The 26,453-nt window shown below is 43.4% G+C and overlaps 1 protein-coding gene across 1 annotated transcript; it reads right to left on the reverse strand.

Annotated features, from left to right (window-relative positions):
* Positions 1–1,207: 1,207 nt before the first annotated feature.
* CCSAP (centriole, cilia and spindle associated protein) lies at positions 1,208–20,123 on the reverse strand. Its single transcript, XM_034765123.1, has 3 exons — positions 19,705–20,123; positions 10,645–10,913; positions 1,208–6,012 (listed from the first exon to the last, which is right to left on the reverse strand). Exons 1-3 carry the CDS (start codon positions 20,039–20,041, stop codon positions 5,839–5,841), a joined length of 780 nt encoding a protein of 259 aa, XP_034621014.1. The 5' UTR covers positions 20,042–20,123; the 3' UTR covers positions 1,208–5,838.
* Positions 20,124–26,453: the final 6,330 nt, after the last annotated feature.

The raw sequence follows: 26,453 nt of genomic DNA on the forward strand, positions 1-26,453 counted from the left end.
CCTTAGTGCAAATGGCAGACAGTAGGATCCTCCATTCTCCCCTTGCATCCTAAGATAGCATTGTGGCCAAGTCATTAGTAACATTTCCATATGTAGAAACACTTGCTTAAGAAAGCAGCTTTTAGGAGTGATACTGTGAAGTAAGAACATCCTCAGGGCAAGAAGTCTTCCCATGAATGTTCAGTGTATAAGGGGCTGGACATTATAGGGAACACAGAGAAGGCCTGTGGGTTGATGTTATAGCAAGGCTGACAGAGGCCTCACAGGTAGTGCTTGTACTGCCAGGAGCTGATACAGAGGTATTGATTAAGACTCCTTCACATTAAGGCAGGTAGCTCACAACCCTGGGGAACATTAGATACTCACTGTTGGCATTTGGTCATCTTATCTAATGTAGTTTCCAGCTAGGTCTAGAAAAGTTGCTTGCTAAGCTCTTGGAACACTTCCTCTAGCCTATCCTTTGATTTTGCAATTCCCTGGGTTCCCAGAACTTTAGTGACACCTGCATAAACTTCTGTAACTTTTTGGAAAGTTACGATCTATGGCCCTGATTCTGCTACAAACTATTACAGATAAGCACCTCTGACTACTTGTGGAGTGGCCCTTCTCAGCATGAGGCTAGCAGCATCAGGTCTGAGTAAGCACACCACTGCATTAAGGCTGGGCAGATTAGTGCATCCTTTCCTTTCTGGAGCTCTCAATGCCACTTTGCACCAACAGCTATGGGGGCCAGTTGAACTATTTACCTAGGCAAAAGAACAGATAGAATTTCTTCTTGCCCTTGTCAGAGGGACCCCCATCTGCACTTAACAGAGCAATGAAGCCAATGTTCACTCTGTTAAGCAGATGAGGAAATGGTATTAGGGATCATGTTACACTACACTAACTACTGTAGGAACAATAGCAAAGAGGAGGGGGGGAAAAAGACTCCTACAGGCCACTTTCCAGTATTCCTTTGAAGATGGAAAAGCACCAATTTCTTTATACTAGTACCTATTCCTAATGTGGTGGCTCAGAGTACAGGGTGATGGCTAGATAGGGTTGAAGCCAAGGTTACTGAATTTTTAAATAGCCACTTGATTTTTTTTCCCCCACTTTAAGGCCTGCAAAGTCAATAGGTACTTGGTTAGTGAAGAGGTGGTTAGATTCACAAAGCTATACCCCCACCTTCTGTCTGTACCACTGTTTAAGTCAGAGTCTAAGCCAGTTAAGTCACTAAATTTTATTCACAGGTACAAGTTGACTCTACATTGTGTTAAATACAAATACAGAAGCTTTAAAAACAAAATACTGTTTAAAAACATTCTAAAAAAGTCACATATTGCTTCAAGCTTAGATGGTATTTTCCCCATAGTTCTTAAAGTGAATTCAGTGCTCACAAAAGCTAACTAAACAGCATCAGGCCACTTCCCCCCCCCCACTTCTACCCCTATTTTTAGAGGAGCCAACTGTAGAGTTGAGTCAGGCTCCATTATGGCTTTGCTGCTGAGTGATCTAGGAATGGACTGAAACCAACAACTCATTGCACATAGATCCTCAGATTAACAACTTTTGGTCACTATAACCATATGTCCAACTCAAAGACTTCTAGTGCCAGTACATTACATTAAAAAATTATATATTTAAAGACTGATATACTTTCCCCAGAATGGAAAATTGGGTGGTGTACATCTGCTGCCTCAATTAAAGTGGATCAAAACAAGTTAATAGGAATAAGACATCACAAGTCAAATTTGGCTCTATATCTAGACCATATCCCTTTCAGCATCTTAAGCTGATATGTTACACTGAAATTTAGATAATTGCATGATTGAACAAGCATGCTCCTCTATTGTACAAAGGCATTCTTTTACAGTTTTCATTGTAACACTGTACACAAAGTACACCAAACTAGTCTTCATAGAACTTGTGAAGTTGACAAACTGCAGCATTATATTAGTGAATCTATCAAGTTTCACTTAATGTAGAGTGCTGTTAAGTATCTAGTGAATGAAGGGACACCCTTCAGAGCTTTAGTGAAGACTTAGCAAAAAATACTATGAAATATTTAGTAAAGTATAAAACAAGCCTTGTCTTTAAAATGAGGCTTCATTAAACTGGTAAATTTACTTTTTCTTTAAAAATCAACTCAATGCAAGGTAAGCTGCTGTCTCCTCTAAACTGAGAGGGTTGTGACATTTAGTCTAGCTGGATGTTTAAGTTTCTCATCAAAGAGGCAGTCTGCTTCTGGTGAATCCATCTCTAAAGCGAAGCTGTAGCTAGCTAAACCATTATAGGTATTTAATAGGAGTTTGCTTTCCATCAAGACTCTGCTCCAATATCCTATTACCAAGTTTAGTTTAAAAGCTGTTTAGCTGCAAAACCTGTGCTTTAAGAAACTGTCTTTGGGACTGATCAGCCATGACCACAAGTTAGAGTAAGTCTACATTTACAGTGGCATGTAGAGCAGATACTGCTAGCACAGGTGTGAATAGCAGTGCAGACAGTGAAGCACAACTTAGGCAAGTAAAATGCCCTATGCATCTCTCTACAGGCCCAAGCCAACCTCCCACCTCTACGCTGTGGTTTTTAAACAGTATGTCCCGCTATCTCCCTGCTGCTGTGAAGGACTCCAGCAGTGGGAAAGGCTCAAGGCAGCTCCCCGTTCCAGAGCCTTTCCCCAGCTCAGTGAAAGGTTCCAGCAACTTCTTGCTGCCAGAGCCTTTCACTGCTGCCTCCCCCATCAAAGCCTTTTGTTACCATGTCTTGGTACACATCCCAGTGAGTGTGGGTGCAGCCTGCCTGTCGTTGCAACATGAAACTACACATACTCTACACACTGCCAGAAGTGTAGACAAGCTCTTAGATGTCAACACTACAATTTGTGCCCACAATTGATAGCAAACTCCAAGTGGTCAAGATTAGGACCCTTAAAAATATGGCCTCAAGTGTTGTGACTGAGGTGTTTATTTTCAAATGGTTATCTTGAAGAGTCAGAAGGATCAGCAGCTTTCCCAATTTAAAAAAAAAGTCTTCAGAAAAACCTGCCTCTCAACTCAGGCTTTACCTGAGTTACCAAAAGTCAGTCCATGCACATAATTCAATGCTGTTTTTAGCCACAGCCTGATACTGCAGAACCATCCAACTGACAGACATATGACCTGATTTTGTGACACTACTGCCTTTTAGCAAGTTAGTCAACAGCTGTTCCTGTCAAAACTAACTTGGCCAGAGGGTGAAAACAGAACCCCTTTTAAAAAAAAAGTTGTCAACATAGAAACTGATGCTGTAGCTTAAGTAGGACATAAACCTTATATAGGATATTTAAGCAAACCTACTGAACCTTTAAATACCTAGAAGACCAAGGCAGTAGTTTGGTTGATTTGATATCTGCACTGAAAGTATGGAGCAGAGACTAAATATAGGTACTTCAAAATATTCCAGCAAAGCCAGAGAAGCACCCAATGTTCTGAGTAAAAGTAGTTTTTAGTGAAGTCGGTAGAGAAACAGGCACCACCACTTGTTTATCCAATATAGTTGCGAACATACAGCTACTGGAGCTTCTGTGCTGTTGTCTAGAGGAGACAAACTAACCCTGAGAACAGAAGAGGACATTTGAAACTAGACCATGTTTACAGCAGATGTATCTTGAGGGAAAGTAAACCCAATAGTGGAAAGATCTCAATTAAGTTAAAATTGACATGCAATGGACTAGGATGTCCTCAATACTGGGCATTGATCTGGAGGAAGGGAGATCTACTAAGCAGCATATTTTAGTCAGTTACTAGCCACAAATAAAATTTACAGAATATTTTCAACTGTAGACAGAAATTAGTTCTGAAAAGCAAATGGTCAGTCTATTAAAAAAACCTCTAGTGACTAGTTTTAGAAGGCTAGGCTTGTAGAAAGTTGTATAAAATCTATTAGATGTTTTGATTTTTGTAATTGTATTGTAAGTGAAAAGTTTTTAAAGCCAGAAAATGAGGCCATGTCTTAGTTTTATTAAAACACAGAAGGATTTAGTAAGTCAGTTTTAATCATCTCTGGCATAGGGACATACAACTTTCAAAATATTATTTAACCCAATAGTATCCCTTGAAACTTAAATATGAAAGCCATGCTTGCTCAGTCAATTTGGCTAGTTTAAGCCAGGCTTTCATTGAGGAAAGCCTGACTATTCTAGACTGAATCACACCAACTCCTATATTACTACTAACTTTAGATTTTTGGATTCCAGTTTACTTATTGCTGTTTACTTTATTTTCTGCATTTCACTACAGTGAAGTTAAGCAGACTGGTCAAATGCATTAAACACACTGTTACTACACTTCCAATAATAGGGGCATAACATTTCTCATAATAGATTTTAAAAGTCTTGTTTAAAAAAAATCTGAAATGTTAAGTGTGATCAAGCGATGTCCATGATCCCAAAGCAGCCTGTAAAAGAATGAACCTCAGAACTATTACATTACCACCACTCCACTTCAAAGAGATCTCAAAAAGCACACAACTACTGCAAGGATCTGTTTAAGCTCACATTTACTACAAAACTAAAAGAATTCCATTTATAACAACTGAGTAAAGAAACAAATTGAGGATCCAACATCAATTACTGCCAGTCCTATGTTGTACAAAAAACAGCCAACCAAGTAAAAATAGCCACAGATTTCATTAGTCTCCAGTTACTAAGGGGTTTATTTTCTTTCCCCTTGGCAGGAAGTTATGAACATGCCTCCAGGACAGATATGACCCCATGAAAACTTCATTTGTAAATGTTTATCAAAATTGTTCTACAAATTTAAAACCTCTAAGTATTAACCATACTAAACCAAATGGAATGCATACCAGTGAAACACACTCTCCAGATACAAAACATTAAAAATAAACAAGACTTCACTAATGAATCAGCTGGTGTCTGGTCAAAGTATATTTTGAAATATATACAGTCTCCATTGAGAGGCTGGTATCAAAGTGATTAAGCATAAAATGGGTGTTTTTACTAGCTCAGTATGAGGTTGTCAGGTCAAGAGTGGTACAGCAAGCAACTTGACCAACAGCCATCAGATAATGATTGTCTACATCAGTCATTTGGTGTAATAGTCACAGTAATTGCAAATTAATCCAGTGACTTCTCACTTGGAAAATAAATTGCCACAACAACTGGATCATTAATCTATTCCACTGACATTTTAAAACAGCAATGAAACTCAATTGAAGAATATCTGCATGATTCAATAATTACTGAAAGCTTAGAGAAATATTACCAAGTTTTTAAAAAAAGTCTCCAATATGTAGCAGACAACCCCTAACAGCTGTCTTCATTAGGCCGGTATTCATTGTGTCTCAGAGCCACTGGCTTCCAGGCTGGATATTGTAATCTAAATGGTATTTTGAAGGTGTTGAATCAAGTATTTTAAATAATACAATGGCACATACACCACACCCTAGGAAAGGTTTCCAACATCACCATGATCACATGATTTGAATTAAGCCCCCCACCTTTTTTTTTAAAGGGGCAGTTGAAAGTTTGTGAAATGAACCAATTCTAAAAGATTTTGAAAAATTTACTTAGACTTTCAGTATTTTGAAATCATCGTCTCAAAAGGTCCATTGAAATGCCTCTTAAAAAGACTTCAGAAAAGGAGAAATATTTAAAAATTTAAGGAACTATATTTAAAAACATCAAATGTTATGGCTCCAGCTCTACACTCTACTGATGAGGTAGGTAGCCAAAATACAAACGATTATAACTGACTGCTGGAAACCCCCTATAAAAACCTTGCATAAGTAGTTTGCACCAATGTCCTGATCTAATATAAATATTTTTTAACTTAGAAAGATGTCCAAGCAAATTTTGATTCACCGAGCTCTTGCTGAGTAGCATCTCATGTACTCAGTCATCCAGGGATTATCTGGCAGGGAAGGCTTTACTCTCCAGGTTCGATCCACATCTGCAGAGCGCACTCGCTTTTGAGACAACTTCCTTTTCTCCACTTGCCTTCTGTTCTTTGCTCGTAGTGCAGACTCATGAATCTATCAAGGATTTAGAATTACAGTCAATTTTGTGGAAAGAGTAAGAAGTCTAATTTTTATTCAAGAAAACAAAGGTTATTTAAAAATTGACCCTCAACCTTCACTCCCCAAGTCAAAGGGAACAATTTGATTCCATATGACTATAGTATTCCAAAGAGATTCTAGAACACCCTGGGGTATACATGTTGCTGCCACCAATCACAAAAGGGAGGCATTTTAGTGTTTGTGGTCTCAGATTAGATGAAACTGAACTTTACAAACATTTGGTATTTGTGCCCCCACTGTTTTTCCTCCCTTCATGATTTCACTCCAAGGTAGAGTTGAAGTTGCTTGGGAGTCTTGAGTTTGCATTTCTATACCTTAACATGTTTGAATCTGTCAAGTGTAACCCTAACTGTGAATTTTAAAAATTATAACATCCCTCTAATTTTAGTTCACCCTTAAAATGGAGTTACAGTTGAGTACATCTCTAACACTTAATTTTTCCTTCCTCTTGGAATTTTTGGTTTTTAAAAATAAAAAAATCATACATGAACACCAAAACCCAAAAGAATGCAATCATAAGATATTTCTATTGATTTGAAAATGAATCAACCAGCTTATTTTTATTTTAACTTAAGGACAGATTCATCAGTACACCACAGCAGTCCTTAAAATCCAAAGCATACTGTACTTACACAAAACTGATCCTTAGTTTGCAACTGACATTGGTTTAAAGGGCAGTGTTTGGAGACCAAAAAAAGTAAGTAAGAGAAATGGGAGCCAGCCCCCAAGTCCCAACATTTGGGCCTGCACTCCTTTCCTCAATTATCCCAACAGTACTCAGAGCCATAGGGAACCTTTCAAGCACTGATGCCCAAGCTAGTAGGCAGCTGGAGAACCTTGAAGGAGGATGTGTCAAGTCTCCCTCATACTAATCAGTCAATAGAATGGTTACATGCAAATAAGCTGTAGAGCAAGGCTGATGGTTGGCTTGTGTGAACAGCCCCACTTCAGAGCCCCCGAGTTGTTGAACTGACCCTGTAGAATCATAACAGTTAAATACAATAATTAATATAGCTTAATTACAGCCTAATTTCTTCAAATGTAATTATGCACAAGATCTCCACAAGCTTTAACTATATGGAAAAATTAAGAATGTTATTCCATTCTTATCATTCAGAAAAGAGGAAAGACTACAACAAAACTTTCTTAGAACCCACTGTTAGCTTGAGTTTTAAAATTAACTGATTTGCTTGTACATTTTAAAAGAATGTCATGGTGTACTCTAAGTGCTCTAGGTTCAGAGAGGATATACTGCATTTTTCATAAAGCAACGATAGAACCTCAGTGTAAGAGGAAGACAGAACTCAGCCTTATCTTCATCATTTGGCCAGCATCCATGAGTATCCCAAGATTAGCCTAATAAGGTTCTACATTCTACAGGATAGACTAAGGAACATGCTATAGAGGGGGGAAAAAACAAGCAAGTCTTTTTCTATATTAAGAATGATTAATATGTGGACTTCCAAAAAGTTGATTTGGGGGGCTCATACAGGCTGCTATGCAATAAAATATACGTTTGCACCTATTTTCAGTGGCATTGGTCATTACCTCCCCCACATCCCAAAAACCTGTTGGAATAATGCTTCTGGAACACATGTATTTGAGAACAAAGTGATACCATATCCCAGCAGACCTAAGTGGCCAATAGTTACACCTAATTAAAAGGCAACATGACTGAGGGGGTGAGGAAACAGTCACTCTGTACATAAAGGCCCTATATACAGAGCGATTATGCAGCTGCACAAACCACTACCCACTTGCAGATGTTTAATCATAAGCCTTCAGAAATATCTGCTTCTTCATGAAAAGAGTTCTGGAACCAATGCTAGTCATCCCAGGTCTGCATGATGTGATCCCACCAATCTGTGCTTCTGGTCCTGCTCCAGAAGGATCAGCCTACATATGGGGAACCTGTGACTGACAATAGGCACAAGCAGCTTCAGTCAGTTGCAGCTGCCATGTCTGTGACCCCCGGCCAAGAGATGCTGTCAATAGGATAATTACTGCTGCCAAAACATCCATCAGTATCTCTCAAATCCTCTGCCCAGTTCCCAAAACAGGGGAGAATGTGAGCTGAAGAAAGTCTTCCTCCAGTGCTGGATCCAAGTTGATGACTCTGGATGCTAGGAGCATGCAGACTCAAAAATGTCTTGCCTGGATGCATTGGCAGGCTCCAGTCAAGTTCCACAGGATGGGCAGAGATGTTCTCCCACAATACATGATGAACCAAGCCCTAGAGTGTCCATAGCTACCCAGGGTGCTGAGAAATCTTGATATGCCCCAGAAACCTCATGTCTGACTCTGGTGTAACTCTGGTCTGCGTAGTGGAGTGGGGATGCATCGGCATGCCTGCGAGACTCACATAGCAATGCAGTGTGGAAATTTACATGTGAGCTTGGAAAAAATGGGTCCCACAAACCCAGGTTTGCTATGTATTATAGCCATCCCTTGGCCCACTGTCACAGGACATCAGGCCTTGACATATTCCAATGATGAGACCTAGTCTTTGTGCATCAAAAACACCTGTTGACTTGAGCAGGAGTTTTGGGTGAACAAGGAATAAAGGGCTCAGGTCCAAACAAGGTCAGCCATTCTGTAAGATAGTGCATTACAGTCAGAACTGTCACCATTTTGGAGTAATGAGTTGTTATTCAGACATAACATTTTACTTGCCAGCAACACTATCAGACTCAACATTTACAACTTCATAACGTTACTCAGCTTCCAAGGGATAGACAGAGGAATTCACTCATCAATAGTGAGCCACTTATGTCATTTCTAGGCTTGAGCTAGTCTACCTGTCTGCCTGCTTTGGGACACTTGCTGCTAACTGCCCACTTCTGATCGACTTTCTTTCATGGAGTTCAGACCGTGAGGGTACATTTATTTCATCCACTTTGTCTTATTTCAGCACTACTGGAAAAAAAAGAACTATGCATTAATCAGAGGCTGCACCAAGGGGTCATTTAGTCTGGAACCTTTTGAAAGTGATTGGCAGTTTAGAAATTAGGGGACATGGCCTTAGTCTACATTTAAAACTTCTATCTGCACAGCTATATCAGGGGTGTGAAAAACAAAACACACCCCTGATTGACCAGCTATGCAGACAAAAGCCCTGGTATAGACACAGCTGTACTGACAGAGGAGTGTTTCTGTTGGCATAGCTATCATTTGGGTGAGGGTGTTCCTACACCAGGAGAAAAACTTGTCAGCATAGGCTGCATCTACACTAGGAGGCTATGTAGACATAGCCTCAGTTGTGTGAGAACTACAGCAGTATTCTTAGATCCAACCAAAACCAGCTAGAAACTTAGTCACTGGTTTTCTTACAGTAGAAGCTACAGAAGTAATCTCTGTGCTTGAAAAATTAGTGATGGGACCAAAGTATCAGTCCAAGTTCATTTGGAGTCTTCAGACAGGAGATTTTGATTCTTCATAAGCAGTTGCTCTCCCCACCCAAGCTCTATAATGAGACAATCATGTCCAATGACAATCAGATAATTGGCATCTACATAGATAACACAACCCAATCTTCAGCATCTCACAGGAGCAGGCCCTTAATGAAGAGGGGAGGGGAAGGTTGGGATGTGCGTTCACTATACTATTTGACTAGGAAGAAGTTTATAAATTATGTAGTGTAGCACAACCACTACAGTTAAGACCAAGGCCTTTTAGTTCTTATGATCACTGAAATAAAGGCTGATTGTGAATTTGATTTTCTTCAGGGTAGAATTAAGGTAGGTTGCATTCCTTGTTTGAAGAGTGCAACATTAACTGAATTTCCTGGAGTATTTTAAATTCTAACGTTCTTGAAAGGTACCATGCACTCAAACCACTGGTATGACTTCAACCTTCGAGTTTGAATTGAAATTTATATAAAGAACTTATGCCTTAATACACTGGGGCAAAGGGTGAAAGCCAATGAAAGGAAAGGTATCTATTAGAAGAGCCATTCTGATGTACTTATGGCAAGATTTTCCGAAAGTGATCGGTGATTTTGGGTGCCCATGTTTTTAAATGCCCAGTTTGTCACCTCAACAGCCTGAGTTTCAGAGGGCAGGTACTTAGTGCTACCTGAAAGTCAGGCCTGCAGGGTGTCAAAGTGAGCACCCAAACATTTTTAGGAAGTGGCTGATTTTTGCTGTTTAAGCCTTAGCTTTGCATGCATAAACAGTAGTTGTCCTCTGCCCTAAGTGAAAGAACACACTACATGGAACTCAATTTTCCTAAACTTGGAAAAGTTAAGGCCAAGTGAGTCCTGCAGGATTCGGGCCTGGAGCTCTAGAGAATTTAGGAATTTCAAACCTAATGCCTCCCAGTCCACCATTCCCAAAGTATCATTCCTTCTGACTAATACAAAGTGACAAAATAGCATAGCAGGACTAAGCTAGGAAAAAACTTTTCAAGACATTAATGCCCCAAAGTAGTCCTGGATGCAGGTTAAGGAAGGTTAATAAGAGGGTAGTGAATTTTATTTATAAATAATCAGTATTATTCCTCTTTCCCTATAGATGTGGGGGGAACTAAACAGTATATATATATATATATATATATATATATATAAAAAAAAAATAAATGTTTGCTTACTTCCTGCACTGAAGCAGAAGCACAGACGTTGTGAGTTTTCTGGCTCCCTGTATCTGTATGTTTTTCTCCCCAGCCATATAAAGCAAATGGATGTTTATGCTCCTTTGCTGCATCTGTCCTTTGAGGATTTTTAGCTGATCTTCGATCGTTCCGACTGGACAAGGCACTTCGATTTGGATGTTGTCCTGTATGGCTGGTTGATTTGTCAGTTTCTTTTACCAATGTCTGTTCTGCAACTTTTTCTTGGTTGTCTCCCTCTGTTTCTTTCTCTAAAGGGAAAAGAAGAAATCAGTTCAGCTTTAAAACATTTAGCTGAAAAGACTGCATACATCTACGTGCCTGAACGACAGTTAAAAAAGCTCTTCCTAAAGTTGTATTGAAAGATAGAGAAGAGGAACAGCCCCCGGTTGCATGACTGCAGATAAACCCCATTAAGTCTTGTTTATACAAAACATCTTCCCCTCGTTAGTGTCAGACTGGCATAAGGAGTATGCTAGTCGTTCTGTAGTTTTGGACATGAAGTATCAAATACTTAAAACAAGTGCACTCAATATAAGGGTCTGACCAAAGCCACCTAGCAGCACATGATGGCTCTCATGGTACTCAGTCTATCAACAGCATTTCCACAGACTCCCTAGCCTACCTATTCCATCATCTTCTTGCAACTTTTTCCACGTAGCCAACAAATACGTTGACATATGGCATTTAAACTCTACCAGGCACACTGAAGATAGCAACAGATTTCATCAGAGTATGTGAAATATGACCTCACACTATAGGAGCATCTACCCTTAAAAAAGGTGGCTTTGAATTTAGGCTTCCTCATGAAAGCTTGTGCTTCCTGATTACACACACTTGCCAACTGTATCCTGCTGATATTTTCATGGGAAAACACACTCCCCAAAATAGTCTTATGTCTAAGTGTCCCACTTAACACACACTGCCATGCTTGGCCCAGAGCCTGTAATACTGCTGTTGGCTTTTGGTGTTTTGAAAGGAATCTGCAGAGTTATATATATATTTTTAACCAGGTATTTGAGGGTTTGTTCTCTTTTTCGGATGATGTTTTTAAGTAAGTTGTTGTACACTAGTGTACTTAATATGCAAGTGAAAGAATGGCCAGCAAATTCAATTGTCCAGCACTGCAGGACTTCAGTATTGGAGAAGCCATCTTGCTCCTTAAAAAAAAAAAAAAAAAAATCAAGTTTTATTTCACAATCTGCTGTTGCAAGAAAAAGTTAGACTATTGCTTGCCTTCAAATTACCTAAGCTTAGTTAGAAAGCCTATGCTCATTCTCCCCTGCCTCCATCAGATCACCAACATTCAAACTGAGCCCTAGCCTCCAGCATGCCCAACTGTGTGCACTTCTCCCAAGACATTGCTTTTGACATCAGCTACTCTCCATCATACTCCACTCTAACTGGCAGCTCTGCTCTAGTGTTTGCATTGCTCTTCCACCTCCACAACTGTTCATTGTGCTCCACTTCCTCTCAGCCTTTCCAGACATCCCCACTCAGACTAGCAACTCATTGCTGTTGTCCCTGATGTTAGTCAGCCTGCCTGCAGCAACACCTGTTGACTATGCACAGTGGGAAGCAAAAGTGACACTTTACCAAACTGCATTTCTACTTGTCCTGTGTGGACACTAGGATTTTTCCGCAGTCTGTTCAGAGATTATGGAAGGATCGCAGAATAGTCTATTCTGCGAGTTCTACTTTAAATAAAAGCCATCTTGCTACTGTTCTGAAGACAACGATCACAGTGTAAATCAAAGTACATCCTGTTAATGGTCTCTATGCCCAAATGCAAGGCTAAGCCCTTACTCCCAAGCATCCAGTTTTAAACCCCACAATGGCACCTGGTGGGCAGCACCACACGCATCCCCCACCCCAAGACTCGAACTCATGCCAAGTTTGCGTTGTAGAGCAGACTGGGAGCTCACCTTCTGCTCCCTTTCTCCAGATGCCAACACTACGCACAGAGACCTACCCGCAATCAGGAAGTGAGAGCAAGCCAATAAAAAAATTAATCAAGAGTGGAAAATTTAATGGAGTGTTTTGGTTTGTTTGTAGTTTTAAAATGTGTATGGATGAAAGTAAAGAGATACCCATACTTTAGATAGAGCTCCTATTGGACCCAACTTGTACAAGCAAGCTTATGATTTCACTGAGCATATAAAGTCTAGCACAGTTTGGGTACTTAACTAGCATAGGAAAAGGCAGTCATGTAAGAAGAAATAGTCAAAATTATTTTTAGGCTTGGTGGTTTTGGCCATAGGTTGTTGCCACAGCTTGTTCAAAGACATCTGCCCACTGCAGAAACTGAGAACTATATAGCCAATAGAGATGAACTGCCTGGGAAGTGGGATAGTATATGCAAACTGATATGGTGTTGCATTATTCCTAATTCTTAGCACCTTTCAACTCCATATGGAATGGGGGAAATTCATCTAGCTCAAGGCTGGAGTAGCTAGTAGACTATGGAAGTCAACAGGAGAGGGGGAAGTTTAAGAACATTACAAAAAGAAGAAAAATTCAGTAATACTTTTGCCTGCAAAGCTTCACAAACAAAAGGGCAGCATGGAAGGCTACAAGAAGGTAGGGGTGAGAAAGAATATCCTCCATACACATCAAGTACAGGATGAGTCTTCCGAGTACAATTCCACAGTAAACAGCAGTCATTCTTCCCTGCCTCTTCTCCAGCACAGCACTATCATCAGATCAACACCTCTTTAAGCAACTTGACTCTGGATTGGTCACGCTACAGCTATATAGCATTTGAATAATTCTCCAGCACAGGCCTTGTCTGAACAAGAACCTGCACCAGTAAAAATTACGCTTACTAAAACCAGGACAAGTCGTCGTGTTGACACATCCATGTGTAAGAGGCAACGGGATTCTTTGAGGATGAAAATTGAAATGTCAATCTATATCCATCAGTGACCTTTGCAGTGCCATCATCACCTCCACACCAGAACCCTGTTTATGACAGGTTTTTTTAATATGGGGAATAACTTTTCAGCAATACTACCACCTAACCTGTATCTGAATGAGTCAGTATGATGCAGTTGCTAAGAAGGTTAATATTCTGGGATGTACTAACAGGAGTGTTGTATGTAAGACATGGGAGATAGATATCCTGCTTGGTGCTGGAGTGCTGTGTCCAATTCTGGGGAGCCACACTAAAATAGATACGGAAAAATTGGAGAGAGAGCTTAGAGGTGATTAGCAAAAGTGATAAAGGCTTTAGAAAAACCTGACCTATGAGGAAATGTTTAAAACCTGGGCATATTTAGTCTGGAGAGAAGACAACTGAGTGTGGACCTGATAAGTCTTGAAATATGCTAACAACTGTTGATTAATTGTTCTCTGTGTCCATTGAAGATAGGCCAAGAAGTAATGGGCTTAATCTGCAGCCAGGGAGATTTAGGTTAAATATTAGGAAAATCGTTATAACTAGAAGGGAAGTTAAACACTAGAATAGTCTTCTAAAGGAGGTTGTGGAATCCCAGTCATTGGAGTGTTTAAAGAATAGGTTAGACAAACGTCTGTCAGAAATAGTCTAGGTATACTTGATCCTGCCTCAGCACAAGGAGCTGGACTAAATGACTGAGATCCCTTCCAGCCCCACAATCTATGATTCTATAGAACTTGTAATGTGGATGCATTAAGGATGTTAAGGAAAGAAACAGTTTTCAAGTTAGTTGACAAAGGCCATGTGGATGGGATCTTTATTTGGCACTCCACAACTCGTGTTAAGTGGTTCCCTTCCAAATGAACATAAACCTGTGTGATAACTTTCTATTGCGATAAGTTTTAAAATGTGCACTAAGCATCCGGCACTGAAATATAAATAGGACTTATTTCTTTGGGAAAGACTGCTACACAAAAGGACCAAGGAAGGAAGAAGCAGTAGTCCCCATAAATGTCACTGCAGCAGTGAAATATTCCTAATTCGAACAAGAAGTGCTAGCCACGAGGAATGCACAAATCTCAATAGCCATATTAAAAAAAAGCACAAGATTTTTAGTACAAAACTAACCTAATGAATGAAGTTGCAGCCTTAGCTCTTAAACAAAAACAAACAGAAAAGAAACGTATACTGCATGATAACAAACAAGCACATCTCCTGGTAAGGCCCTATCCGATAACTGCAGTGTGTGGGTGGATGTCAGTCACAAAGCTTGGAAGAGCTAAGTAAAGAAAATGCTGATATTTAGCTACCCACACAGCACTTCTAATTGTAATGAAATTTTCCAAGAGAAGTGGCTGGAAAGTGTAGATACTACCTCTTCATAATTTTTCCTCTCCTTGTGCTTTGAAAATTATAGGCATTAAGCAAAGAATGAAATGGGGGGAGGATTTCAACAGAGTGACCAATAGGCGTTCTGAGCTACTGTATATTATACCCAGCATAACTGTTCACAGTATGACCAGAGGAGAAGGACTTTTCCTTAAAAAAAGAAAGAACAAAAAACCTTATTCTGCAATTATGCAGAGACACTAAAATCTCATTTGAAAAGTTATGTTTCAGACTCTCTTGCTAAGGCTCATGAGTGCATGAACAGTTGCCACAAATGGATGTTGTGCAGTCAATCATGACAAGTCAGCAGGAACCATAGGTGTTTTTTTTTCCTTCTCCTGGAAGCAGGCAGATCTTGGGAGAAGTGTGTGTTGCTTATTTGCACCTATTGGAACCATGTCAGCCTCGTGTGTGACAGGTTGTTTTCATCAGTCAAAAGCCCTCTATGCAGTTTTAAGGTGATGGCAGCTCATCAAAATGCTGGCTCATATAGCTCCCCAAAACATAAATTAGATGTTAATGTGAGGCTGCGTACAGCTCTAAATTAACAAGGTGTATGCCAACGTCGGCGCTACATTGCTACAAAATATTTCATTGGAATAAATATCAGCGCTAGGACCCATGTTTGTAGAACATTTGCCTCTGCTCCCCAGGAGGTTCCTGCTAGCTTCTGGATCAAGGCAGTGCAGGAGATCTTTTCTTTAAGTGTTCTAGATGGGAATGGTATGTTAGACTATGGTCCAATTGACTCCTAAATGAGTGACAGCTGGCTGAAAAGGGAATGAACAATCCTCAACACAGATTGGAAGGGGTTGATTGGTCTGGTGATGGAAAGTTTGTTACCACCATCTTAGATTCCCTTAGTGTAAGTAGCTAAAGCATTCATGTCCTGGGTAAGCGACCCTTGGATATCGTTTAGATAGTCACCCACATCAGTGAGAGAGGTCATCTATGTATATGTACTTATTGGCAGGTCATCAGTATACATGTTGTGTAGGAGTCTGTTATGGAGATGCTGTACTGTGCTATATTCCATGACTGAGGGGCTACAGAGGGAGCCAGACATGGTTTCTGCTGTTTCCCCTGCTCACCAGAATCCGTGCTATATTACACAGGTTGAAATGTGAACCAGCTGCCTCCATCCAAATACTTATTTCTGCTACACATTAGGACAGTGAGCAACAGTAAAGCTTGATCCAGCTGGAGAAGGATATGTATAACCATGTAAACATACTGTTGGCACTTGAACCCATAGCAGCTCATGATATCCACTAGTGATGGGGGGAGGAGGGGGAAGAGAGAAAAAGAGGATTGATTTCTATAGGGTCCTGTACAAGAGGGCTCCCAATGAAGATGAGCAGCTGTCTATCAAGATCACCTGAAATCTATCTATGAGGAATGACCAGAGAGCCAGCCTCCAGTCTATCAATTTACTACCCAGTGTAGCTATATAGATAACTTCATGGAATATCTTCTATAGAGACCAATGTCAGAAGTTGTGGCTTCCCGGCTTGAATCTAAGGGTCTACACTGTAGACGCCTTACAGCAACACTACATGCCCCTCTTGCCCCCAACACAGGTATAAATAGCAGTGTAGATGCTGAAGTAAAGACACCTGTCAGTATTGACATTTGTCAGTACATACCCTACACGGCTCTCTACATGCCCAACCAGTGCCTTCACTGTCTACACTGCCATTTTTAGCAGTGTAATATTCTGTCACTCCCCTGCTGTGGGGAAAGGCTCTAGTAGCAACCCTGCCACAAGGAAAGTCTCCAGCAGCTCCCCTCTACCAGAGCTTTTCCTCACTGCCTCCCCATACCAGAGCCTTTCACTGCCAAGTGTAGGTACACACGGCAGTGTCAACACAGCCTGATTTCACAACAGCACATAACTATACACACCTTACATACCACCATCAGTGGTGTGCCATGTAAACATACTCTAAAGTTACAATGTTCTCAGAACTCCAGTAACTGGCATGTAGCCTTCCTTGCTGCTGCTGCTTTTTGCCACAGAAACTGCATATGTAATTATAAAGATACACTGATACCATAGCAACAATTTACATAAGTAGCTGTGAGTCAGGATGAGAGATACTGCCACAATTTGTTTCTTTAAAGATGCTCCACAAATGCCGCAGTTACAGTTTCCCCACTAGCCTGGGTCATGACAATTCATGATTTACGGTCGTCGATGTACCTGGTACTCCAATACCACCTTCATTTTACAAAAAGTGCTGCAAGAAAAGAGGTTTTAAAAGGAATACACAGAACTTCAGTGGTTAAAGTGTTTCGCCTCACAAAGCACTTAACTGTATAGATGCCCTAATAAATCTATATACACAGTATGACTGCTTATCATTAAGTTTTTGTACATCACATCCTCCATTTTGGGTGTCACATTTTTACTTAATTTACTGATGTTAGTATACTGTAGATGTGTCAGTCTGACTTTGAGGTATTGCAGGTGCCAGGTACCCATTCACTGCAATGGGAGAGTCAATTGCTCAGGAACTCCCAAGGATTAGGGCCTATGGACCAAGCTACCTCTCTGCCCGAATCACACTTAGCACTTGTGTGACTGACTATAATACAGAACAGTTCCGTGATAACCAAAAGTAGTTACTAAACAACTCTGGGTGACAAGAATTGATAATGGGCAAGGGTCCACATAGCAAGTTATCACAACTAGCATGGCAGTCTTGACAGATAAGGAATGAATGAACCTGAGAATGAGCCTGGCTCCCTCTGTAGCCCCTCAGTCATGGAAGATAGCACAGTACAGCATCTCCATAACAGACTTACCCCGAAGAGGCTACTTCTAGGGCATGCAAGACATCAGCAGGAAGATACGCACAAAGCTTCAATTTCCAAGGTTATTGTGTTTATGAAACATGCCAGATATTCACTTAACCTGGAATTGTAGAACTCCCTGAGCTACAAATGTATGATACAATGCAATTTAACATCCCACGCTGTTGTTTTTAGCAGTCTTATTGCTAGGATAAACTAGACGCAAGGATTGTCTATACTTCATTACAGATAGGACTCAAAGGAAAAAGACACGGGGGAGAGGGGGATTAAGACAATTATTTACAGTGCCACATAACACCAAGCCTCATTGTTTTCACAAACCAAAATATTTATTCTCCATATTTCAAAGAAAAATATCTAATTTAATAAAATCTCTCCACATTTCTAATTTTGGAGTTTTCTAAATACATCACAGTAGTATCTAGGCACTGAAAATAAGGTAAAATGAAAAGTAAAGGACTCAAGCAGACTAGAGCCTAGGCTATAGTCACATATACTTGCACTTCCCCATTCCATCCCAAATCACCACTTCTGTTATCACAAATAAACTTCAACACTGCATTCTGCACTAGGCTCTGAAGGTGGGAAGATTAGAATACAAGCTGATCTTTGGCAAACTATTCCACAGTAATGGACTAGAACCTAAAATACTCTGTCTCCAGCTACCAGTGGCCTTACTCTGGGTTCGTCCAGTTGATGAACACAGGGGTCTTGAAGGAGGGTTGGGAACCAAGTGGCAGGCACAGAGGTAGCTTGGTCCAAGTGCCTTAAGAATTATAATGGGGCCAGGACCTTTAGTTGAACTCAGAAGCAACTAGAAAAGCCAGCAAGAAAGTGTGGCAAATTGGTACAGTGTGCTCTGTGGTTAGCCTCCTTCAGGTAAAGGGTATTATGAAATCTAGGGTGAAACCTTATGAAAAGGTATTGAATTATGAAAGCAGTCAACTGCTAGACCTTCAGCTTCCAAGCAAACAAAAAGTTACTAGGCTGCAAATAAACAGAAATCACTTGAGCGAGGGGGCTAAAAAAACCCTATTTGTGTATCACCCTCCACAAGCAGGAAAGTGGTCATGTCAAGTGAGGAGACCTACATAGTGAGTTCCTGCAGAATTTAAACCTTACAAGGAAAAATATGGGTCAGAAAAAAAACCTTCCAAATGGGAAGGTAACATAACCAAAGCAGCGTTATCTGTCTGAGCCTACAGGCAGTCCTCCCAACAGGCCCCAGCCAGTAACAGCTTTAGAAAGAGTGAAATTCACAAGATCTTCACAAGGCAGGCTTTCAGGGCAGCTGCTCTGGGAACCAAATCACCACAATCATGGGCTCAAATTCACAGGAGGATTGGGATGGTTTGGTTTTTGTTTGTTTACTCCTGCACCTTTTGCGTGGGGCACTGAAAACGCTTGCTGCTCTGGGTGACAAGGGACCCGGATCCTCATCACTTTCAGTGATGCCTTGTGGGCATCCGCCAAGCTGTCAAGAATCACATGATTCTCCTGCTGCGCAAAGCTGTGAGCGACAGCGGGGACCATCAGGGCTGGAGCCCCCCCCCCAGAGAGAAGCAAAAGGGGCAGTGTAGCTGATTCTCCTCTCCCCCACCCACGGGCGAGCAGGAAGGCCCGGGTCGTACATCAGTCAGGCCAGGAGCAGGTGGAGGCAGGAAGGGCCTTCCCCTTGCACCGCCCGGAGCGGGGATAGCGAGGGGGGATTTAATCCGAAACCCGCTAGCGGGAGGCTGCTATGGCCGATGGAGCGGCACAGTCTAGCAGCGACCCAGGGGCGGCCCGACGCGCCCAGGAGGGGGAACAGGAAGGTTTGACGCCTACCTCCCACCCTGGCTCTCCCGGCCCCATACCACGGGGCACTTGCCCACGGGCAGTCACGGCCCAGCCCCTCCGGAGCAGGGCTCCCGCCGCCCCCGGCCCCGCCTGTTACCTACCCGCTGCGCGCAGGGGCTCCGCCGGGCTCGCCTTCCCCGCTGCTCCCAACTCCCCAACGCGGCTGCTGCCGCCGGGACCGGGCGCGCTTGGCGCTGCCGCCTCCTGCTGCTGCGCGGCCGGGGGGCTGGCGCTGGGGGGCGAGGGGGAGCCGGCGCTGCTGCCGCTGCTGTCGGGCTCCCAGCCGTCCCAGAGCCAGGGCCGGTGCGCCTGCTCCAGCAGGCGGCGGCTGAGGCGGTAGCGCAGCAGCTCCTGGTAGCAGGGGCCGCACGACTCCCACTTGGGCTCCTTGAAGCGCTTCATGTACTCGCTCTTCACGCGGGGCCGCGCGGGCACCATGCCGGGGCCGGGCCGGGGCCGCTCCCAGGGGGCCGCTCGAGAGACCCCGCTCGGCGTCGTCGCCGCCACCTCCCCCCGCAAACAGCGCCTGGGCCCGCCCCTCCCGCTGGAACGTTTAAACCCAAACAGCGACGTTCTGTGCCCGCCCCTGCCCCGCTCTGGCCAATCATCGCGGAGGCAGCGTCTCTCTCTCTCTCTCTCTCTCTCTCTCTCTTCTACGTCACAAAGGCGCCCTGTGGCGCGGCGCTGGGGGGGGCGCGGCACCCTGCCCCTGGCCGGGCCCCCCCCTGCCCCCGGGGCCCCCCCCCCCCCCCCCCCCCCCCCCCCGCTGGGGCTGTGATGGGGGTGGGGAGCTGCAGCCACTGTTGTCCCGGCGGGCTTCTGGGGGACTGGACCCCGTATGGGCTGGAGCAGCGCATCCCGCTCCCCTGTCACAGGCGGGACTGTCCTTGGACAGACGGTCCCGGGCAGATGCCCCCCGCTGCCGATCAAGGGCTGCAACCCCTGAGCCTGAAGGGGCAGCCAGGGGCACTAGTAGTTGCTACTGCTTGGTAGCGGAGGGGGTTGGAGCTCAAAGCCGGATCAATGCACCCAGGAGACCAAAGCGAAGTGCAGCTGGCAGCCTGGCTCCTCCCTGACCTGCCCCTCTCCCTCCAGAGCCATGGGGTACAATCTACAGCTTCCCTCCTCTGTGTCACCCCATCAGCCTTCTTTTAACATACTCTTTAATTAACGCTAGTCCCAGGGATGGAACTGGGCCAGATCAGCAAGCCAGTGCTTTTTTAAAAAAATGTTGCCAACCTCTTCTCCAGAATTTCAGTTTTCACTGGAATAATAATAATAATGAAACGCTCTAGCCCTCATGATTGCAATGAAAACCTTTACAACTTGAACAGCATGTAAAGGATGCAGTGATGTCTGGCCGAGTCTGCAGGCAACCTGAAACAATCACTCTGGGAGTTTTAAGCTGCTCCATTGATCTCTGTGAGATAGTAACTGAGATATCTTGCCTTTAATTGTCAACATTGTTGACTATTTCACTGCTGTTCAAAGCATGTCAGAAAGGAGGGGGACAATCAAATTGTGAAGGGCTGCACAATCTACAACTCAGTTTGGTGCCATGAATGAGTGGCACTTGGGAAAGTACCATTTTCCCAAAAATTGCCCTGTGAGTGTCAAAAAGGAGGACTGGAGCACAGGAGGGCATCTAGTGAGTCCCACGAAGCAGGAGCCAATCCTGTAGAGTCTAATGGGGTAGCTAAGTCCTCCTCAACTAGCCCTCCTTAGAGCAGTGGGTTTCCTAGCCTGCTCTGGGGGTGAGTGTGGAGCTATGCAGTTTCCTTTCTGGCTCAGTGGGTGCTGTTGGGTGCCTGCAGACTCAGGGAAAGAAACATCATTAACTCAATGTAATTGTTTTCAAGCCATTTTCTGCAACCCTGGGGACAAGAAACAATTTAATTTGAAATAAACTCTTAGATTTTGATGTTATTGCATGATGCTGGGAGCGGAGACCCTAAAGCATTTGCCTAAAATGTAGGTCGGGTCTACACTGCAAACTTTTGCCAGCTTAGCTATGTTGGTAAAGGGTGTAATCAGTGACTAATTTAGCTGGTGCTATCAAAAGCCCCTAGTTTTACATTCAGTTATACCAGAAAAACTACACTTTTTGTGGAATATCCTATTTCACTTGGGAGGGGTGTAGTGTACGCTATACCAGCAAAAGCACAGTTTTGCTGATACAAGCTGCATCCACAGTAGAAGCGCATGATTGCTGGTATAGTATACCGGTATAGCCTTAATTGGGCTCTGCCTAGTATCAAAACTCCATTGAGAAGCAAAAAGCCTGAGGGACACAACTGATCTTATTTTTAATATCTGCACAATCTACTGAGTGGTGTCCCATTTTAGTATCTGAGGTAGGCAGAGCTTGGTTTAGGGGTGGAGTTTGAGGAAAGTACCACTATATTTTTTTCCTTCCCAGTTCAAGCCCTCAAGATCTATTGAGTTGTGGAATAACCTAGCCGCATTGCTTGAAGCATTTTAAAATGGATTGGTCAAAACAATAGAAAATAAACCATAGGGGATAATCCTATAGTGGCAGAAGGGTGGATTGGATAATATAATACATCTCTTCCATCTTTATCATGAATTCAATTCAAACTAAAGTGGGAATTTACGGAAACAGAATGTTATTACCTAGGTATTGAACATTTTCATGGGGAAAAACAAGTTTGTAAAGTGCTTTGAGAGCTTCAGAAGTGCACAGTATTGTCACATTATGGAAAATACTGTACCAAAACTGAATGTAACATAAATGGAACGAATTAGTTTTACAAACATGAGGTTAGATGGGAAATTGAGACATTTCCTTTGCACTGCAGGCCTTTCACCACTAACCTTTTAAATTATGTTTCACGATTATTTAGAACATTTTATTGTTAGTGAATGCTGGCTGTATGTTTCAAATGCCATTTGTAAAGGGACACAATTAGGTTAAAAATCACATTTAAAAATATTTCCTTCCCTCTGCTATTAACCCCATCTTAGATTAATAAAAACAGAAAAATTGTAAGATATAATTTACTATTTAACACTTACGTGCTAATGAGGACTGGACTTAATGATCCAAGAATTCCCTTCAAGTCATATGTCCCATGCTGTGTACACTTTGCTCTTCATTCACCATAGACCATTCTTTCTGTTGTTACGTCATGAAAATGTTTCTTCTAAAATATGTGTTTGTGATTTGGGTTAACAAAGCACATATTTTTGGCCTTAGCCTGACAAGCATCCTTCTCACAGAATTAGATCATATAAAAAGCATTTTTTTAACCATGAAGTCCCTTTTATCCACTGAATAAAAGAATAGGTAGAGAAGCAGAATTATGCTGTGCCATCTTGCTTGTTTAACTTTATTTGATTTGCTCTTGAGAGCAAATAAAACTAGAAAGGCTTCATATCTTCCCATAAGGATCCTTTGCAAAATATACAACTGGAAAATAAAATGTTTTTGCGACAGCTTAACTCGTCATCATAAACCTGCTGTTGAAACCAGAACACTTTCAAATTTACCCACTTGACGTCCTGAGGAGACTTTTGCTTTTCATTTTCCTCCCATAATTGTTTCTACATTTATGTATGTATGTTGCACAGACTTGTAGTACTTGGCACTCAATATTTATAATGTAAATTATGTTACAGAAAGTATCATAACTAGGTATCTGTTTCTTCTCTACTGAGTTTCTGAAGTAATATCCACTTAACCATTGTCAATAATTCATTGTTTCTCCTCTATAAATGACTTTAAATATCCCAAAGCTCTTTTGGATACGTCTGCGTGAAAGGTACTATATAAGTATAAAGGTATTTGCTGAGCAATGGATTGTTTCTGCTGGCACAAAATATTTTGAACCGTGGGAATGGCAGATTTCTCATAAAAATAATTCTAGATAGAATAGTGTTGTTGTAGCCATGTTGGTCCCAGGATACTAGAGACACAAGGTGGGTGAGGTAATATCTTTTCCTGGACCAATTTCTGTTGATGAGAGAGACAGACTTTTGAGCGTACACAGAGCTCTTCTTCATCTCTGGGACTGAATAGAGACACTGAAGCTGGGTCTACACTACAGACCAATATCAGTATAACTGTTGCTCAGGGGTGTGAAAGATCCACATCCCTGAGTGACATAGTTATGCCAACCTAATCCCCCGTATAGACAGCATTATATCAACGGGAAGGCTTCTCCTTCATAGCTACTGCCTGTCATGGAGGTGGATTAACTGTGCCAACAGGAGAAGCTCTGCCGTCGGCGTAGGAATGTCTTCACTTAAGCACTATAGAGGCACAGGAGCACTACAGTGGCACTACTGCCTGGAGTAGACAGGAGATATTGGATCTACTGGGCCTATGGGGAGAAGAGGCTGTGCAAGCATAGTTCCGAACCAGCCATAGAAATGTGGACATCTAGGAGCAGATTACTCAGGGGATGCAAGAGAAGGGCTACGACACCAGCAGCAGTGCCATGTGAAAGCCAAGGAACTGTGGCAGGCGTACCAGAAGGGCGGGAGGCCAACAGCCGATCTGGTGCCGAGTCACAGACCTGCCGCTTTTACAATGAGCTGCATGCCATACTTGGCAGAGACCCCACCTTGGCCCCACACACCACCATGAATACCTCCAAGGAGCCTGAGTCACAGGCCCCTGATGTGAACAGCAAAGAGGGGGAGGTAGATGAGTAAGAGAAGGAGGAGGGACAGGCGACTGGGGAAACCTGCTGTGTAGTGAGCCAGCTGTTTTACACTGCAGTCCAGCCCATCCCGCCACTGAACACAGCTGAGCCCAGTGCAGGGGAAGGAACCTCAGGTAAATGTGTAAATAAATTTCCCATTCCAGGGATGGCGCCCCCAAATTAGGCCGACACAGGTTTTGATTTTTCATTAATTTACATGTGCTAGAAGAGGAAGCAGTACAACCAAGAGTGGTAGCGGTGCTATCTGCTTCTCAGTCCCTTCTAGAACTAGGTGGGGGGGGAGGCATGCGGAACAGTTTGTTTATGGACACAGGGATGTCCCTTGAATCCTCCTGAGAGATCTTGATGAAAACTTCCATGAAGGTACCCTGCAATCCATCTCCTCTAAGGGTGACAGCCTTATTTCTTCCTCCACAGTAGGGCTCTTTCCCACACCAGGGAGTAATAACTTCAGCAGGCACCACTGCAGTACGCAGGCTAGCAGCATACAGGCCCAGGTGGCTTTGGGACGCCAGCAACAGCTGTGCTCTCTGTGCCTTTGTTACTCTCAGGAGTGAGATACCAGCTAACACCACCACCGCCTGTGGAAAACGGTGCCAGTATTCAGCAACATTGCCCTATACTCATAGTTTCATACATCTGAGCAATACCCTCCTTGTTTCCTTCACCCGTGGTGGACCATACTCACCTCAGCTTGAGCTGAGAGCGGCACCAGGGATCAGGAACTCCAAAACAGAAGTGTCAATGAGCTTGTTTTGTTTAACACTTTAGGAAGCAAGGGAAGGGGGGATTTCTGAATCTTAAATTTCACTTTCTCTTTCTACTAGCCTAGTGGTGGGCAAACTTTTTGGCCCGAGGGCCACATTGGGGTTGCAAAACTGTATGGAAGCCTGGGTAGGGAAGGCTGTGCCTCCCCAAACAGCCTGGCCCCTGCCCCCTATCTGCCCCCTCCTACTTCCCGCCCCCTGACTGCCCCCCCTCAGAACACCAGACCCATCCAACCCCCCCTGCTCCTTGTCCCCTGTCCGCCCCCTCCTGGGACTCCCCGCCCCTAACCGCCCCCTAGGACCACATCCCCTATCCAACCCCCCCTGCTCCCTGTCCCCTGACTGCCCTGACCCCTCTCCACACCCCCATCCCCTGACAGGCCCCCCAGGACTCCCACGCCTATCCAACCCCCCCCCCCCGTTCCCTGTCCCCTGACTGCCCACCCCAGAACCTCCACCCCATCCAACTGCCCCCTGCTCCCTGTCCCCTGACTGCTCCCCAAGACCCCCTGCCCCTTATCTAATCTCCCCCGCTTCCAGTCCCCTTACCATGCTGTGCTGCCCAGCAGGAGCAGTGAGCCAGAGCGCTGGTGGCACAGCGAGCTGAGGCTGCGGGGGAGAGGGGACAGCAGGAGAGGGGCCGGGTGCTAGCCTTCCCGGCCAGGAGCTCAAGGACTGGGCAGGATGGTCCTGCGGGCTGGATGTTGCCCGCGGGCCATAGTTTGCCCACCTCTGAACTAGCCTGATAATGGTACCTTGGTGTGTTTTATGTGTAGCTGCGGCCTTGAGGTGTACCCCCTCCTTGCCAGCAGAACAACTGACCCAAGTAAGGAGGAGAAAAAAGAGGATGCAGGAGGACATGTTCTGCAAGATCCTGCAAGCCAGTGTGCATCCAACCTTGGACAGAAGGCCTGGAGTGTGAATATTGCAGACTGTATGGAGAAGGAAAGAGCACACAGGAGAAAGGCTCAGGAAAAGGAGAGGGAGGTGTCCTAGGACATAATAGGGCTTCTCCAACAACAAACTCAGAGGCTGCAGACTCTTATGGACCTCCAGTTCAACAAACCCAGGCTCGACTCCCATTGCAGTCTGTGGACAACTGCAGCATAGTGCATCTCTATATCCTCTACCCCCAGAATCTCTCACGGCCAGCATGCCTACACCTACCATTCTACACTGGGGGGAAAGCACGGACAACCACAGCTTCCTGTACACTGACCTGTGAGAGCTACAGTTGATGTATGTGTAGCTACAATGGCCTATGTTCCTTCCTCTGGTTTATTTATTAAGGTTCCTAAATTTTTTTAAGTTCAAATATATTTACTATTATGTTCTTGGGGGGGGGGGAGGGTTGGAGCTGTTTTCGTTGGTGAATAAAACGCTTTTGTTTTGAAA

Source organism: Trachemys scripta, chromosome 3 (assembly GCF_013100865.1).
Source record: "Trachemys scripta elegans isolate TJP31775 chromosome 3, CAS_Tse_1.0, whole genome shotgun sequence".
Lineage (NCBI taxonomy): Eukaryota > Metazoa > Chordata > Testudines > Emydidae > Trachemys > Trachemys scripta.

Excerpts from the sequence above, each read along its gene's own strand:
- CCSAP (XM_034765123.1), bottom strand. The coding sequence starts at position 20,041 with ATGGTGCCCGCGCGGCCCCGCGTGAAGAGCGAGTACATGAAGCGCTTC. Across the intron at positions 10,914-19,704 it reads GGAGCCCCTGCGCGCAGCGG|AGAAAGAAACAGAGGGAGAC; the intron begins GTAGGTAACAGG and ends TTTTCCCTTTAG. Across the intron at positions 6,013-10,644 it reads CTTCTGCTTCAGTGCAGGAA|ATTCATGAGTCTGCACTACG; the intron begins GTAAGCAAACAT and ends AATCCTTGATAG.